Source organism: Monocercomonoides exilis (genome assembly GCF_001643675.1).
Source record: "Monocercomonoides exilis strain PA203 chromosome Unknown scaffold14-1859848, whole genome shotgun sequence".
Classification (NCBI taxonomy): Eukaryota; Preaxostyla; order Oxymonadida; family Polymastigidae; genus Monocercomonoides; species Monocercomonoides exilis.
This window is the reverse complement of record NW_027150559.1, coordinates 485744-498932: the sequence shown is the minus strand read 5'-3', so window position 1 is coordinate 498932 and position 13189 is coordinate 485744. Positions and strand designations below refer to the sequence as shown.

General features: G+C 36.1%; 4 protein-coding genes across 4 annotated transcripts; 3 read left to right on the top strand and 1 right to left on the bottom strand.

The window, feature by feature from the left end:
- Nucleotides 1-248: 248 nt before the first annotated feature.
- MONOS_17367 (uncharacterized protein) lies at nucleotides 249-698 on the bottom strand (the record flags this gene model as incomplete). Its single annotated transcript, XM_067870280.1, has 2 exons — nucleotides 249-454; nucleotides 509-698. The coding sequence occupies 2 exons, from the start codon at nucleotides 696-698 to the stop codon at nucleotides 249-251; spliced, it is 396 nt and encodes a 131-aa protein (XP_067730277.1).
- A 2118-nt stretch (nucleotides 699-2816) lies between these two features.
- On the top strand, nucleotides 2817-3764 carry MONOS_8337 (uncharacterized protein; the record flags this gene model as incomplete). The annotated part of the gene is made up of 1 exon (XM_067878741.1): nucleotides 2817-3764. One exon carries the CDS (start codon nucleotides 2817-2819, stop codon nucleotides 3762-3764), a length of 948 nt encoding a protein of 315 aa, XP_067730276.1.
- A 621-nt stretch (nucleotides 3765-4385) lies between these two features.
- MONOS_8338 (uncharacterized protein) lies at nucleotides 4386-9013 on the top strand (the record flags this gene model as incomplete). Its single annotated transcript, XM_067878742.1, has 1 exon — nucleotides 4386-9013. The coding sequence occupies one exon, from the start codon at nucleotides 4386-4388 to the stop codon at nucleotides 8079-8081; it is 3696 nt and encodes a 1231-aa protein (XP_067730275.1). The 3' UTR covers nucleotides 8082-9013.
- A 1863-nt stretch (nucleotides 9014-10876) lies between these two features.
- On the top strand, nucleotides 10877-13035 carry MONOS_4206 (putative tyrosine specific protein phosphatase; the record flags this gene model as incomplete). The annotated part of the gene is made up of 6 exons (XM_067874262.1): nucleotides 10877-11048; nucleotides 11147-11208; nucleotides 11348-11496; nucleotides 11647-11723; nucleotides 11941-12431; nucleotides 12527-13035. The coding sequence occupies 6 exons, from the start codon at nucleotides 10877-10879 to the stop codon at nucleotides 12788-12790; spliced, it is 1215 nt and encodes a 404-aa protein (XP_067730274.1). The 3' UTR covers nucleotides 12791-13035.
- Nucleotides 13036-13189: the final 154 nt, after the last annotated feature.

The window sequence follows — 13189 nt, the reverse complement described above, 5'->3', positions numbered from 1 at the left end:
TTTATTGCAAGAATTCATTCCATCATGGAAGTTGCATTCGATTTTATTTCATTGTTATTGCTTGTTGTTTACAGCTGCAATGGCAGAGTCATTGAAGAAAGGCAAATTCAACAAATTTGTGATGAGGAGATACAAAAAGCATATTTAGTGCTTCAAATGGAAATGAAAAGGATAAAGAAAAAATTGAAATCGAAATGGTGCATGCTAATTATGCACCTGGCAATCACATCTGTGGGGCTCAAACAACTCTAAATGTTATCAACACCTCCTTGTGTGTGACCCATCTCAACATCATCCCTCTCGCTGGTTGTCCACTCCTCACTGCCCAACACCACTCCGCTGCAGCCATCTGTTCCTCCACTTGCACCATCCACCCACCTTCCCTCACCAACAACCACCACCACCACCACTGCCCCCTCTTCCTCTCTGCCCATGCCTCCCTCTCCTTCACAAACTTCTCCCTCACCGCATCTCAATCAGCCATCCTCTCCTTCCCCTTCTTCTCTACCCCAAACAATCTCCTCCCAGATGCCCACTCCCCAATCCCTGCCTCCTTCTCCATCTCCCACTCCTCTTTCTCCTCTTTCATCTCTCTCACACAACCCTTCATTTTTTCTCCTTCTTCCCTCTCTTCCCCTTCTCCTCTCCATAACTATCATCAATCCCATCACCACCACCAAATCCTCCTCAATCTCCATCTCTCAGATACCCTCTTTTCCAACATCTCCTCACCCAAATTCCATCCATCTCTTCAATCCCTTCTCTTTCACTCACAAAATCCATTCACTACTTCCACAACTGCAACCGCAAACGCCAACATCAATATCAAAACAATCCCCTCTTTATCTCTTCACTCAACCCTCTCCATCTACTCATCCGTCTTCATTCACACTCACAATCCCATCGATGGTGCCATCCTTCCAAACCTCAACAGCCCATTCACTTCTCTCTCTGCTTTCAACACCTCTTTCCTTCATCAAACACGCTCTTCTGAAAATGCTGCAGAGGTTCATATTGGAACTGAAACTCAAAGAAAAGCACCTGGAAGATTGGATTTTTTTGATGCAAACAGCCATCGCTTTGAATGGTGTGAATGGGAAAATTCAAATAGTGGAGGTAGTAATGGTGGAGCGCTTTTGGTTTCTTGCAAAACTGCAAATCTATCAATAAGTTCTTGCTTATTTATAAATTGTTCAAATACTGATCATGGTGGAGCCGTATGTTGTGGAAGTTTGAAAGATGTTTGTATATTAATATCAAATTTCACAAGTTGTTCAGCTGATCATGGAGGAGCTGTTTATGTTGGATATCCTGAACCACATTCTGTTTGGATATTCTCGGGTAACAGAGTTGAATATTGTTAAATTATAAATTGGTGTGGAACAGGTTGGTATTTTTTCATGGGAAGCTTTCCACAAAATGGTGAGTTTTTGTTTTCAAAATGCAAGTGCATTGCAAATACTGGCGGAGATTCAGCTGGAGCTGTGACTTTTCATAATCCTCCAGAAAGTGAACCAAGTCAGTTTTCAATAAAAGAGTGCCAGTTTATTGGCAATACATTGACTGCATCATCAATTTATGGTGGAGCTGGTATGTATTTCCATTTGTTAAATGAGTGGATAAATGGAACAAATATCATCATATTCTGTTTCTTCGACTGTAACTTCGCTTCTAGTGGAAAAGGGAATAATATGTTCTTCAATGGAAGCAACATAACTCAATCTCCATTCCAACAATGTGGATCAACAACTCCGACAAAAAGAGTGTGGAATAATAATGCGGCTGATAACGAGACTGTCAACTGTTGGATTCCTCTTATTCCTTCGAGAATAATAGTTTCCAACAGTGGAACAGACGCAGATGCCTGTGGAAGACCACAACAGATCCCATGTGCCACCATCGAGTATGCTCTCGAAGGTTTAAATGTTGTTCAAGAGGCTTTCATTACCCTTCTCAGCTCCACTTTCACTCCCATTCAAACACTCACCTTCAACGCTGTTGATACAAAAATCACAGGAAACTGTTCAACTGCCATCACCATTGCCTCCAGTGGTATTCCCCAACCACAAAATTCACATTCACACTCATTACAATCAACATCATCAAATTCGTCATATTCATCTTCTTCTTCTTCACCAGATCCATCTGCCTCGTCTACCCTCTTCCAACAGACCCAGGGCTCCCTCACAGTCTCTGCCCTCGCCATCGCCCACAACTCCTCAAATCAAATCACCCCCATCCTCTTCCACCTCTCCGAAAACTCCCCTTCCCTCAACCTCAACACAACCACCATCACTGGAACAACCTCATCTTCATCATCAATCACAACCCCCCTCTTCTTCCTCACTGCTGGCTCCCTCGCCCTCAACCACACAGCAATCACCAGTCTCGCCCTCAACAGCCAAAGCATCTTCCACCTCTCCTCCCTCACAGCACCTCTCACTCTCAACTCCTCCAACATCACTCACATCACATCCACAGCCACCCCCACCAGCTGTGTCCTCTCCTCTGCCACCTCCCCTGCCCTCTCCATCTCCCTCACCAACTGCACCATCACCAGTATCAACTCAGAACAGTTGAGCCAACAGACTGCAACAGATGGCGGATGCATCTCATTCGCATCATCTGCCCCTGCAAACTCCTTTTCAGTGAGTGACACAAATTTCTCCACCTGCTCTGTGAGCGAGGATACAAGTTCTGGAGGAAGAGGCGGGGCACTTATGATCGAGTTCAAGGATGATTCAGAAGTGTCATCCACAACCTTTTCCATCACCAATATCGTGTTTTCAGCCAACAAGGCCAGTGTCGGAAGAGATATGTATTTTGTGTGTGAATCATTTGTCGCTTCTGTGAAAGAGCCCTTGTTCGCCTTCATGAGAAACATCGCTCAGAAAGACAACTCGATTGTTGGACATGACAGAACAGAGGCATTTGGGAACTGGAATGTCGATTTATTTATATTTCTCGATGGATATTTCGCGGATACAATTTATGTGGATGGAATATCTGGAGTCGAAGAGGTGTATTGTGGCTTGGAAAAGGCGCCTTGTTTGAGCGTGAATTATGGAATGGAACATTTGAAGAAAACACAGAACACAAAACAAGAGATTATTTTATACACTAACTCGTCTGTCGTTGGGTGTGTGGATATGAGCGGGGTGAGTGTGAAATCAAAAGAGGAAAAAGTTGTAAGCATTGAATGCAAAAGTGAATTGAATGGCTCTGAAGAAGAATGTGTTCTGAAATCAGCATCACTTACAGAAATGAAGTTCATTGGGATTGTTGTCCCCTCGAGCTTTAACAGAACAATCACATCAGTGATTGAATCGAGCACTCAAAATGGCGAGTTGCACATGAAGAACTGTGAGATGAGTGTTGTTGGAGGAAAGGAAAACACGATTGGATTATTCTTGATCAAATCGACAGGGAAGATAGTTGAACTGGACTCTGTCACGATTTCAGATGTGAAATCGTCAGTTTCGTTATTTTCATTTTCACTTTCGTCAACAAATTTGAATGAACAGGAATCCAAAGTGAAGCTGTTGAATTGCACAATGGAAGGATTGGAGATTGATGGAGGATCAGCAGTCGAAGGAAAGGCGGAAGTGTTTGGAGGGAGTTTGGGAGTTTGGATGGTGTTAAATGATAGCAAGATAGAAGGGGCGATTTCAAAGAAGAGCAAAGAAGGAGGAGCATTAAAAATTGAATTGGATGAAAGAGGATATGTGACAATTCAAAAGAGCTCATTTCCTGGATGTGTTTGAGAGAATAGAAGTGAGGGAGGAAAGGGGGGAGGGATATATATGGATTGTCAAAGCTGTTTGAATGAAAGGCCATTTCTTTTTGAAAGCGTCACTTTTGAGAGCAACAATGCAGCCTTTGGAAAGAATGTGTTCATTTTAGGAAAGGATTTTAATTCTTCTGTGACAAATGAGTCATTCAAGTTTGATTATTCCTCAATGAAGGATGATAAAACTCTGTTTGTTGGGAATGATGATTTTCATCAAGAAAAGGATTTATTCATATTCCTCATTCCATTTAGCTCAATTGAGATATTTATCTCATCGAGTGGATTTGATGTTGCAAGATGTGGAAGTGAAGAAGAACCGTGTAAAACGATGTGGAAAGGGATGAAAAACATGAAAAAGGAAATTGGAAGAAAAACAATTCAGATTGAAGGATCAACAATTATTCAAGATTCATTCAATGTATCCAATTATCAGATCAAAAAGAGTGTGAAGATGGGAGAAGAAGATATAAAAGCGATATTGAATTTTGAAAAGGCAACTGATAGTCAGCTGGAATATTTCATGGGAAATGATATTCATCTTGAATTGATAAATATCCAACTTCAACTGACATATGGTTTTGACAACTCGGTAAATATGATTATTTCAAACAGAAAAGGTGAGTTGATAATAACTGGATGTTCATTCCATTCAGAAGCAGGAATAAATAATGGATTTGATTGTGCATTTGTGGATGTGATTGGAGGAAGTGTGGAAGCGAGCGATTTGTCGTTTGAATCATGCAATGTTGGAAACAGTATTTTTGTCATTCATGATTCTGGAATAACTTGCCATTTTGTGAATGTTCGAGTGGAATCGTTGAATGAAAGTGGAGGATGTCTTCTTCTGATCAAAGGACCTGAATTAGCAACAAAGATAAATGAAGGAAGAAAAGAAGGAACAAATATCGAGATTGATAATTCATCATTTTCAGGTGTGAAGAAAAGCGACAATGGACCAAGCATTTTGGAATCAAAAAGTGAGAATAAGATTTGTTTGGTTGTGAATGAGAGCAGCATAACAGAAGACAAGGCAGAATTGAGTGAAAAAGGAGGAGCTATATTATTCACATTGTGTGCATCTGGATCAATGAAGATGATTTATTCCGAAGTCAGAAAATGCAGCTGCAGTGAAAGCACAGGAAGAGGAGGAGGGGTGTTTTTGACAACAAAGGAAACAGGAAGGTTGAATTTTGTGTTTGAGAAGATGAATTGGGGTGCAAACATAGCAGGTGTGGGGAATGATATTTTTGTTGAGTGCTACAACATCACGAGCCAGATCAATGAAACGCAATTTCATTTCGATCTGAGAGAGAAGTATTATGTTCAGCTGAATGCGATATATGGAATAGATGTGACTGAGCACACTGGAGACACAAACTTGATCAATTTCATAACGATCCATCAGAGTGACACGATTGTTGTGAGCAGTGTTGATGGATCGAATGACAGACAATGTGGAACAAACACACTTCCATGTAATTCGATTGAGCATGGACTGATGCATCTAACCTCAGATATTCTGAGTCTGATATTCGTTGTTGAAGAGAGTGTGATATGTGAAGAGATGAATCTGGAGGAGATGAGTTTGAGTTCGAAGAGCAGGGAGATGTGCAAAGTTGAAGTGAAAGCAAGCATTGGAAAAACAAGAGAGGCATTAATCATTACCACAAATACAGTCTCATTGGTGAGGGTGAATTTTGTGTTTAATTCAAATTTCATCTCTCAACATGAATCATTGATATCACCTGAAGGAGGTATTTTTGAAATGACGAATTGTTCATTCGGTTCAAAACAATCTAATGAAAAAGGAAATGAAAATGCAAACATTCCATTTCACATTATTAATACGGCAGAAGGAGAATTACAACTTGATGGATGCACAATATCAAATCTCGTACTTCATGAAGCAGTTTTATATCTCTCGTCAGCTCTTCCATCAACAATTGATTCATTAATGATTTGCAATTCAACAGTTTCTCATTCGCTTGTTGAAATTATTGAATGTGGACAATTAAATTTGGACAGATTAAATACAGAAAATATCACAGTTGAAGGAATTGAAGATTCACTGATATCTTGTTTGTCTATGAAAAAGACAATTCAGTTGACAAATTGCACAATGGGCGGAGTTAGTTCAAAAATCTCAAAAGGGAAATTGATGAAATTGGAGGATTGTTTGGATGTTTCAATGGACAATTGCATTTTTGATGGGAGTACAAAGGAAAGAAATGAGAAGAATTTGAATGAGGAAGTGGATGTGTGCAAATGGAATGGATCAGTTGTTGATGTGAAGGAGAGTTCTGTGATGATGAAAGATACAACAATCTCGAATTCACATGATGGTGGACTTGCAATTAGTGGAGGAAATGTGATAATTGAGAAAGGAGAGTTCATTGACAATAATCCATTCATTGAAAAATATCCTTCAATCAGAAGAAACATTCTCTGTTCAGATTCTGGTGTGTTGAATGTGATGAGTTTGAAAGGAGGAGATGGAGTTTTGCCAAATTCATCATTGTGGATTCTGAATGAAGGATGTGAATTGGGAGGGATGATTGAGGAGAGAGCATCACCACTATTCATCCCAGTTTTGGAAGAGGCGAGGAATGAGACGGCATCTGAGGGAAGGACAATCATCACGCTGAGTGGGAGACTTCTTCTGCCATGTGATGTTTGGTTGAAGTTGAGCTTCAGGAATGGAAGGGAAGAGGTGGTTGAGAGCTATGGGATTGGAGAAAAGGAAAGTGAGTCAGAGAACGAAATTGTTGCAGTTGTTTCATCGGCACAGATGGGAGGAGTGGAAGCAGAGACAGAAGTGAGTGCGAGTCTTCTGTTTGGAAAAGGTGATTCGCCTTCATCGACTGGTTCGTTTATCCTGAAGAACAGAAGCGAAACCGAAGGAAAAAGAGATGGCAGAATTGCTGAAAGTGGGAAAGAAGGAAAATTCTCATGGGCATTAATTGTATGCATTGTGATTGTAGTAATACTGTTAATTGTATCCATCATATTCATTGTTCGATGGAGAAAACAAAAGAGAAGGACAGAGGAACTTGAAGTGATTGTGGAAGACACAGTGAAGAAGGATCCAAAAGCATTTGAGATGGTGACGATGGAGATGTCTCCAGAAGAGCAATGGAGGAGAGCAGAGAGAGAGGCAGAGAAGAAGAATGAAGAAAGGATCAAGAAGAGAGTGTATGAAAAAAGTTTGGGACACTCAGAGTCATCAGAGCATTTGCTGAGCGAGAGTGGCTCCACTGAATACATCTTGGGAAGAGATTCAGACAAGATTCCAGAGTGGATGCTGGAGAAGGTGGATGAGAAAGAAGTTGAGGAAGAGACAAGGAAGCGAACGCCATCACCTTCCATTTCATCCACTTCAACCACTTCAACAACTGATTCAGATTCAACATTTGTTCGAGGGGAGGATCTGTGCCCAACAACCTCATCCATGTCGAATCTGGTGGATGCGATGGCCTGTTCTTCTCCTCATGAAAAGCTGATTGTGGACCTGAGGGATTCATTGTTCATGTTGCTTCACGGGAGGAATAAGACAAAGGAGATGGCAATTGGGACTCTGCGGGAGAGGGAGCAGACAGCTGCTCAGATCCTGTTCTGGGTGGCAAATCTCGCTCTCCACTCCTTTGATAAAATGGAGAATCCTCTTTCTTCTCTTGCCAATCTCAGCCCACACATTGTGTTATTTTCCGAGCACATGGTGATCTGCATTGCCCTCCACTCCGACTGCTCCTCAGACTCTGACACTTCCTCCATCTCTTCAACCTCCACCATGATCACATCTTCCTCTGATGTTTCTGTGAAGAGCGAGAGATTCACAAAATCACCACCTCCTTCATCAGCCTTTGAGGATGAGGATGACAACAGAAAAGAGTGCTTGAGGTGGAAGGCGCCAGAGCTGCTGGTGAACAAAAACATGGGAGCAACAAAGGAGTCGGTGGCATTTTCGATTGGGATGATGGTGTGGGAGTGTCTGACGCTGGAGATTCCGTTTGGAGAGTATGGAGCAGAGGTGGCGGGGCAGAAGATTGTTAATGGGGAAAGATTGGGTGAGAAGGGGATTGATGAAAGCAGAGTGAGGAATGTTGAAGATGCATGTCTATCAGCGGAGTCATCGAAAAGACCAACGCTTTGTGAGGTGATGAAAGCACTTGTTGGGCTATCACCAGTTAGCAAGCTTGTAATAACAATATCAGATGCAATTATCAATTTAGAAAGAAGTGCGAAACAAAAAGAAAGCTGCAGCGAAATGAACAGCCAAAATGAAAGGATGTGAAAAAAAAAGAGAGAGAATGTTTGATTATTGGAGTATTCTGATTTCAAAATTGATGATGCTATTCGAAAATTACTTCACAAAGACATTCTATTGCAAGAGTTAAATTCAACCATATTTGGTGGAGATCCTAAAAATGGAGTTTGCAACAAAGGTAATGTAATAGACAGCAGCGCAAGAATTATTTTTGATAATCAGATACAAGAAATTGCAAAAACAGCATTTCTTGAAATTTGAATTGGTTTAATATTTGTCAATGGAAGATACCCATCAATTTTTACAGAGACTTATTTTGTTGTAATGTTTATTTCTTATTTAGATCAAAAGATCATTTCTATGTTTTCAATATTAAAAGAAGTTGCTTTAATATTTTTATTAATAAGTTTGAGATTAAAATTAAAATTTATGTTTATTGTTTAAAAGAAGCTTTATACATATATATTTCGTGGTTTTGTATTGTTAATTGAATGTGATTATATTGTTGAGACTTTGTTTGCATTTTGTGCAAAAACGCTTTCTTTTTGTATGTATTTACATTATGATTTATTTTTTCTTCCATGTGACGTGCTAAAAACTTTTATCATTTTTGTATGTATATTTGATATTAAATGAAGCATTTATTTTTATTGACACGTTTTTGTTTTTATTAGTCGACTGTTTAAAAGTTCTGAATGTCTTTCAGCCCTTAATTCAGCTTTTTCAGCTTTTATAATACAATTAATAATCAGAGTTTTTTGTTTTTTGTTTTTTGTTTTTTTGTTTTTTTGTTTTTTGTTTTTCCTTTGCTTTGCTTTTCTTTTCTTTGATTTTCTTTGCTTTGCTTTGTCTATTACACATTGAGATTTTGTGATTTTTTGTTTATTTTAATGTTTCCATTTTTTCATTTCAATTTTTGCACCAAAAGTTATTCAAAATGATAATTTTTCAAAACAAAACAATAATTTTTGCAATCAAGAGGAAAAAACCTCATGTTTTCGTAGGTGTAATTTTTGTTTAGAAATTAATAAAATTTTTCACAAAAAAATGAACATTTTCAAGAATTGTTAACACACACGCACACACACAAAAATAAAATAAAATAAAAATAAAAAATATAAATATAAATATAAAAATTTAAAAATACAAAAAAAAAAGATAAAAAGATAAAAAGATAAAAAGACAAATAGATAAAAATGCAGAAATTGCAAAAAATAAGTGACATCGCACAAAATACCGGACAAGATCGATTTCTCAATAACTGCAAGAGGAATGATTCTGTTAATTTTCCTCAAAATATATCTTATCAATACAAACTCATTTAATACACACGACTTTCAAAATATCTTCATTCATGCTCAAATATAAATTATTTTTAAAATCTTGGAGAAATAGGATTTTGAGTTTCTCCGAGATTTTAAAAATAATTTATATCTGAGCATTATGATGCCGTTTTGAAAGTCGTGTGTATTAAATGAGTTTGTATTGATAAGATATATTTTGAGGAAAATTAACAGAATTATTCCTCTTGAAGTTATTGAGAAATCGATCTTGTCCTGTATTTTTTGCGCAAACTGTATTTGTCAATATTTTTTTTGAAAAACGTATTTTCATTCTTCACTTTTTTGAATTAATATTTTATAATATTTGTGTTGAAATTAATTGTTTTCATAATTGAGGTTCTAAAGTGAAAATTATCTCTCGATCCGTCAGGAAACCAATTCTGTCTGTCAATTGTCAAGGTGTGACGCATGTTTTATTCATATTCGAAAAACTTTCAACCAAAGTCGAAAATTTGAAAAACTAAAAATTTTCTGAAAGTTAACAAAAATCAATAAAAGTCAAAAAACATTTTTGTTTTTGAAATATCAACGATGCTTGTTATTTTAATGATTTTCCATCTCTTTTCAAATATATTTTTGTGTTTCGTTTTGGACAATTGTGTGTAGTTTAAATTCGAGAGGAATAATGAAAAAATTAATACTTATCTCAATTGAAAGCGCAATTTTTCACAGAAAATTTGCCAAAGAAAAGTTTTGTTTTCATAACCAATTTAGAAAAGAATGATGAATACTGTGTTGGCTCTTTTATTCTTTTTTTTTTTTTAAAAAAAAAAAATAATAAACTCATTTCTTTTTGAATGAAACAAATAATTAAAATCATGCATCGAGTATGTTTCTGAGTGTTTTTCTTTTCCTTTTTTTTTTTTTTTTCATGAGAATGTCAGACTTTTTTTGATAATAATGTGGTAACTGTCTGGAATTTATTATTATTTTTTCATAAATGAAAGAATTTCACTCCATATAACGTGTTTTTTTAAGTTATTTTTTGATCAAAATGTTATAATATTTTTTTGTTATCAAAAGAAACTGAAATGAGCAATCGCTCATGTCATTCCCATCAATTTGCGAAAAATTCAAGTGTTTTAGAGGAAAAATTTGATGTAGGAAACATTTATTAATTGTAACAAAAATAATTACTTTATTATTTTGGATTTCAAAAATGATTTAAAGTTGCTAAAATCACTTAAATACAATGGACATATAAACGCTGCATTTGAGAACGAATGTTATAATAGATATACGATCTTTCCATGTTTGATATTTAACTTAAATAAGAATCTTTCACTTTTTTTTCTTGAAAGGGGATGAAAATAGAGTTAAAGTAACTGGATTTTCCAATGATTATATTAATGCAAGTCATTATTTAGTTTGTAACATGGAAAATACCCTATTAAATCAAGACTTTTTGAACAGCATAACAAAAAACACTTTATTTTATCTCAAGGACCACTTCCGAATTCATTTGAACGCTTTTGGGCAATGATATTTCAGCAAAAAGTTAGTGTAATTGTTAAGCTAGTTATTTGCACAGAAGATGAAGAGAGAACATGCCATGTCTACTGGCCAGCCTATCACAAAACAAAAGAATTTTCAAAATTAAAAGTGAGGCACATTCACAGCTCTCATCCATGTTGCAGTTGTTATCACAACAGTTTGTTGTTAAATTAATATACATTAACATTTATGCAATTTATTTTTTCCCCTTCTTATTTTTCATGTGCTATCTAACATATATTCTCACTTTAAAAGCAACAAAAAACGAAGCAATTCCTTGGATTGTTTGGTCTCAGTTTGAAATATTGGATAAGGACGTATGAAACATTTATGATAATTTTTAAATGCCCCTTATTTCCATTGACTTCTTTTCGAATGCTTCACAAAAATTATTATCCTGCAAATTTGATGCGTTGCTTCTCATGTGAATCTGCGTTTTAAACTTATGTGTAATAGAGCGGAGAAATGCACAATGTATATCTTTTACATGTGAATGGATGGCCCGATTTTGGAGTTCCATTCTCAAGTTTAAGTATTTATCATGCTGCGCTAATGACACATAAATTAAGCAAACAGCTCACAACTCCTGTTGTTGTTCATTGCAGGTAATTTTTATCCTTTGAATTAATTTTTCTGAATTTTTTTTATCTTTGTCATATCTTTTGCTTCATGAACTATTTGTATTTGAAAATATTTTATTAAAAAAAAATGTTACAATTTTGTAACTTGTGATCGAAAATTTTTGTTTTATTAAGTGCTGGAGTGGGCAGAACAGGAACATATGTTGCTATTCATCTCTGTCTCGCACCACTTTTTGACATTCTATTTTCATGTATGCTGAAAATTTGTAGATAACCAATGTATCTCTCATTTTTTTGATGTCTCTACTAGAAAATTCTGTAAGTTTCTGTTGTTAGCCATTTTCTTTTCTTTTTGTTTATTTATTTTTGAATCAGTTTTTTTTCCAACTTCCTTGAAATTTTTTTCTTTTATAATATTTACAATTTGCTGCTATTATGTTTCATTAATCAACATTTACTGAACATCAGCACGAATTGCGATCCGACATCCAAAGCTTAGCGACAAATTAATAATCTCCCCTTATTCATCTTCACTTCCAACAGCACCGTTAATCGTTTTGCCAAACCAAGAAATAGAAACAAAATCATGCAGTTCAGACACGAGTCACGAAGCATCACCTTCACGTTTATCATCTTCACCTGCATCTTTATTAGACGAGCCTTCATCAAGTTCTTCTCATTTAGCGCATTTATCATCAGAAGCACCTTTATCATCTCCTTCCGCATCTGTTTATCCCACTTCTTTGGATGCATCCACATCAAAACTTGAATCACTTCACATTCAATCCATTGAGCCTCAAACAGACTCAATGCAACTCCGTTTGCTTCGTCAGGCAACATCTTCTCTTGATTCGATATATCAGCTAACTGAAGAAATGCGCAGAGCTCGCAATCCTCAGATGATTCAGTCTTTTTCGCAATATTTATTTGCACATACGGCTGTTTATGAGTTTTTAGAAGTTTGCTTTTTTATTTCTAAAAAAATATTGTATTGTTATTTATGAAAAATTTTTTCACTGATTATACATATGCAATAATGAATTTTTTGAACTAGTATCTTGGGCTCACTCGTTATGCTCCTTCATGGCTGCCTTATTCTCATCATTATAATAAATATCTTTTGGAGATTGAAGAAATTAATTCGATTATATTTCCTATGGAAAGTTTAATTGTTCCTATCAATCAATTATCTTCAGACAAACAATCTCCTCACACCGCTGCTTCAAGTGTTCTTTCAGATGGAACAGAAGAAAGTCAATCTTTTTTCCCATCAAGCTTCCTACTGACAAATTGTCCTGATGCATTTACAATCAAGTAAACATCTTCTTTATTAATATTTGAAAATTGAAATAAAAGATTTATTTTATCGAATATATACGTAAATGTCAAAAATGGTTTACACATGAAAACTCAACGCTTTATTTAGAATATTTTCGAATGAGAGTGAAATGAGACCATAACATTTTCCAATGAAATTTGTACCAAAGAAATTGTTGAAAGAACATTAAGTTTAAATGATTGAGTGTTCATCTTTATTAAGTGTAAGCAAAACTACATTTATGTTTATTCTATTTTATTTTTGTATTATAAAACTTTTGAGCAGTCTGAAAATCATTCAAGGATAAGTTTGAATAATCAACACAAAACTCAAATTGGAACAGATTTTCAAAGAAAATTCAAAAAGTCAGCTTCAAATCCAACTTCTTTTTCGGTTGTC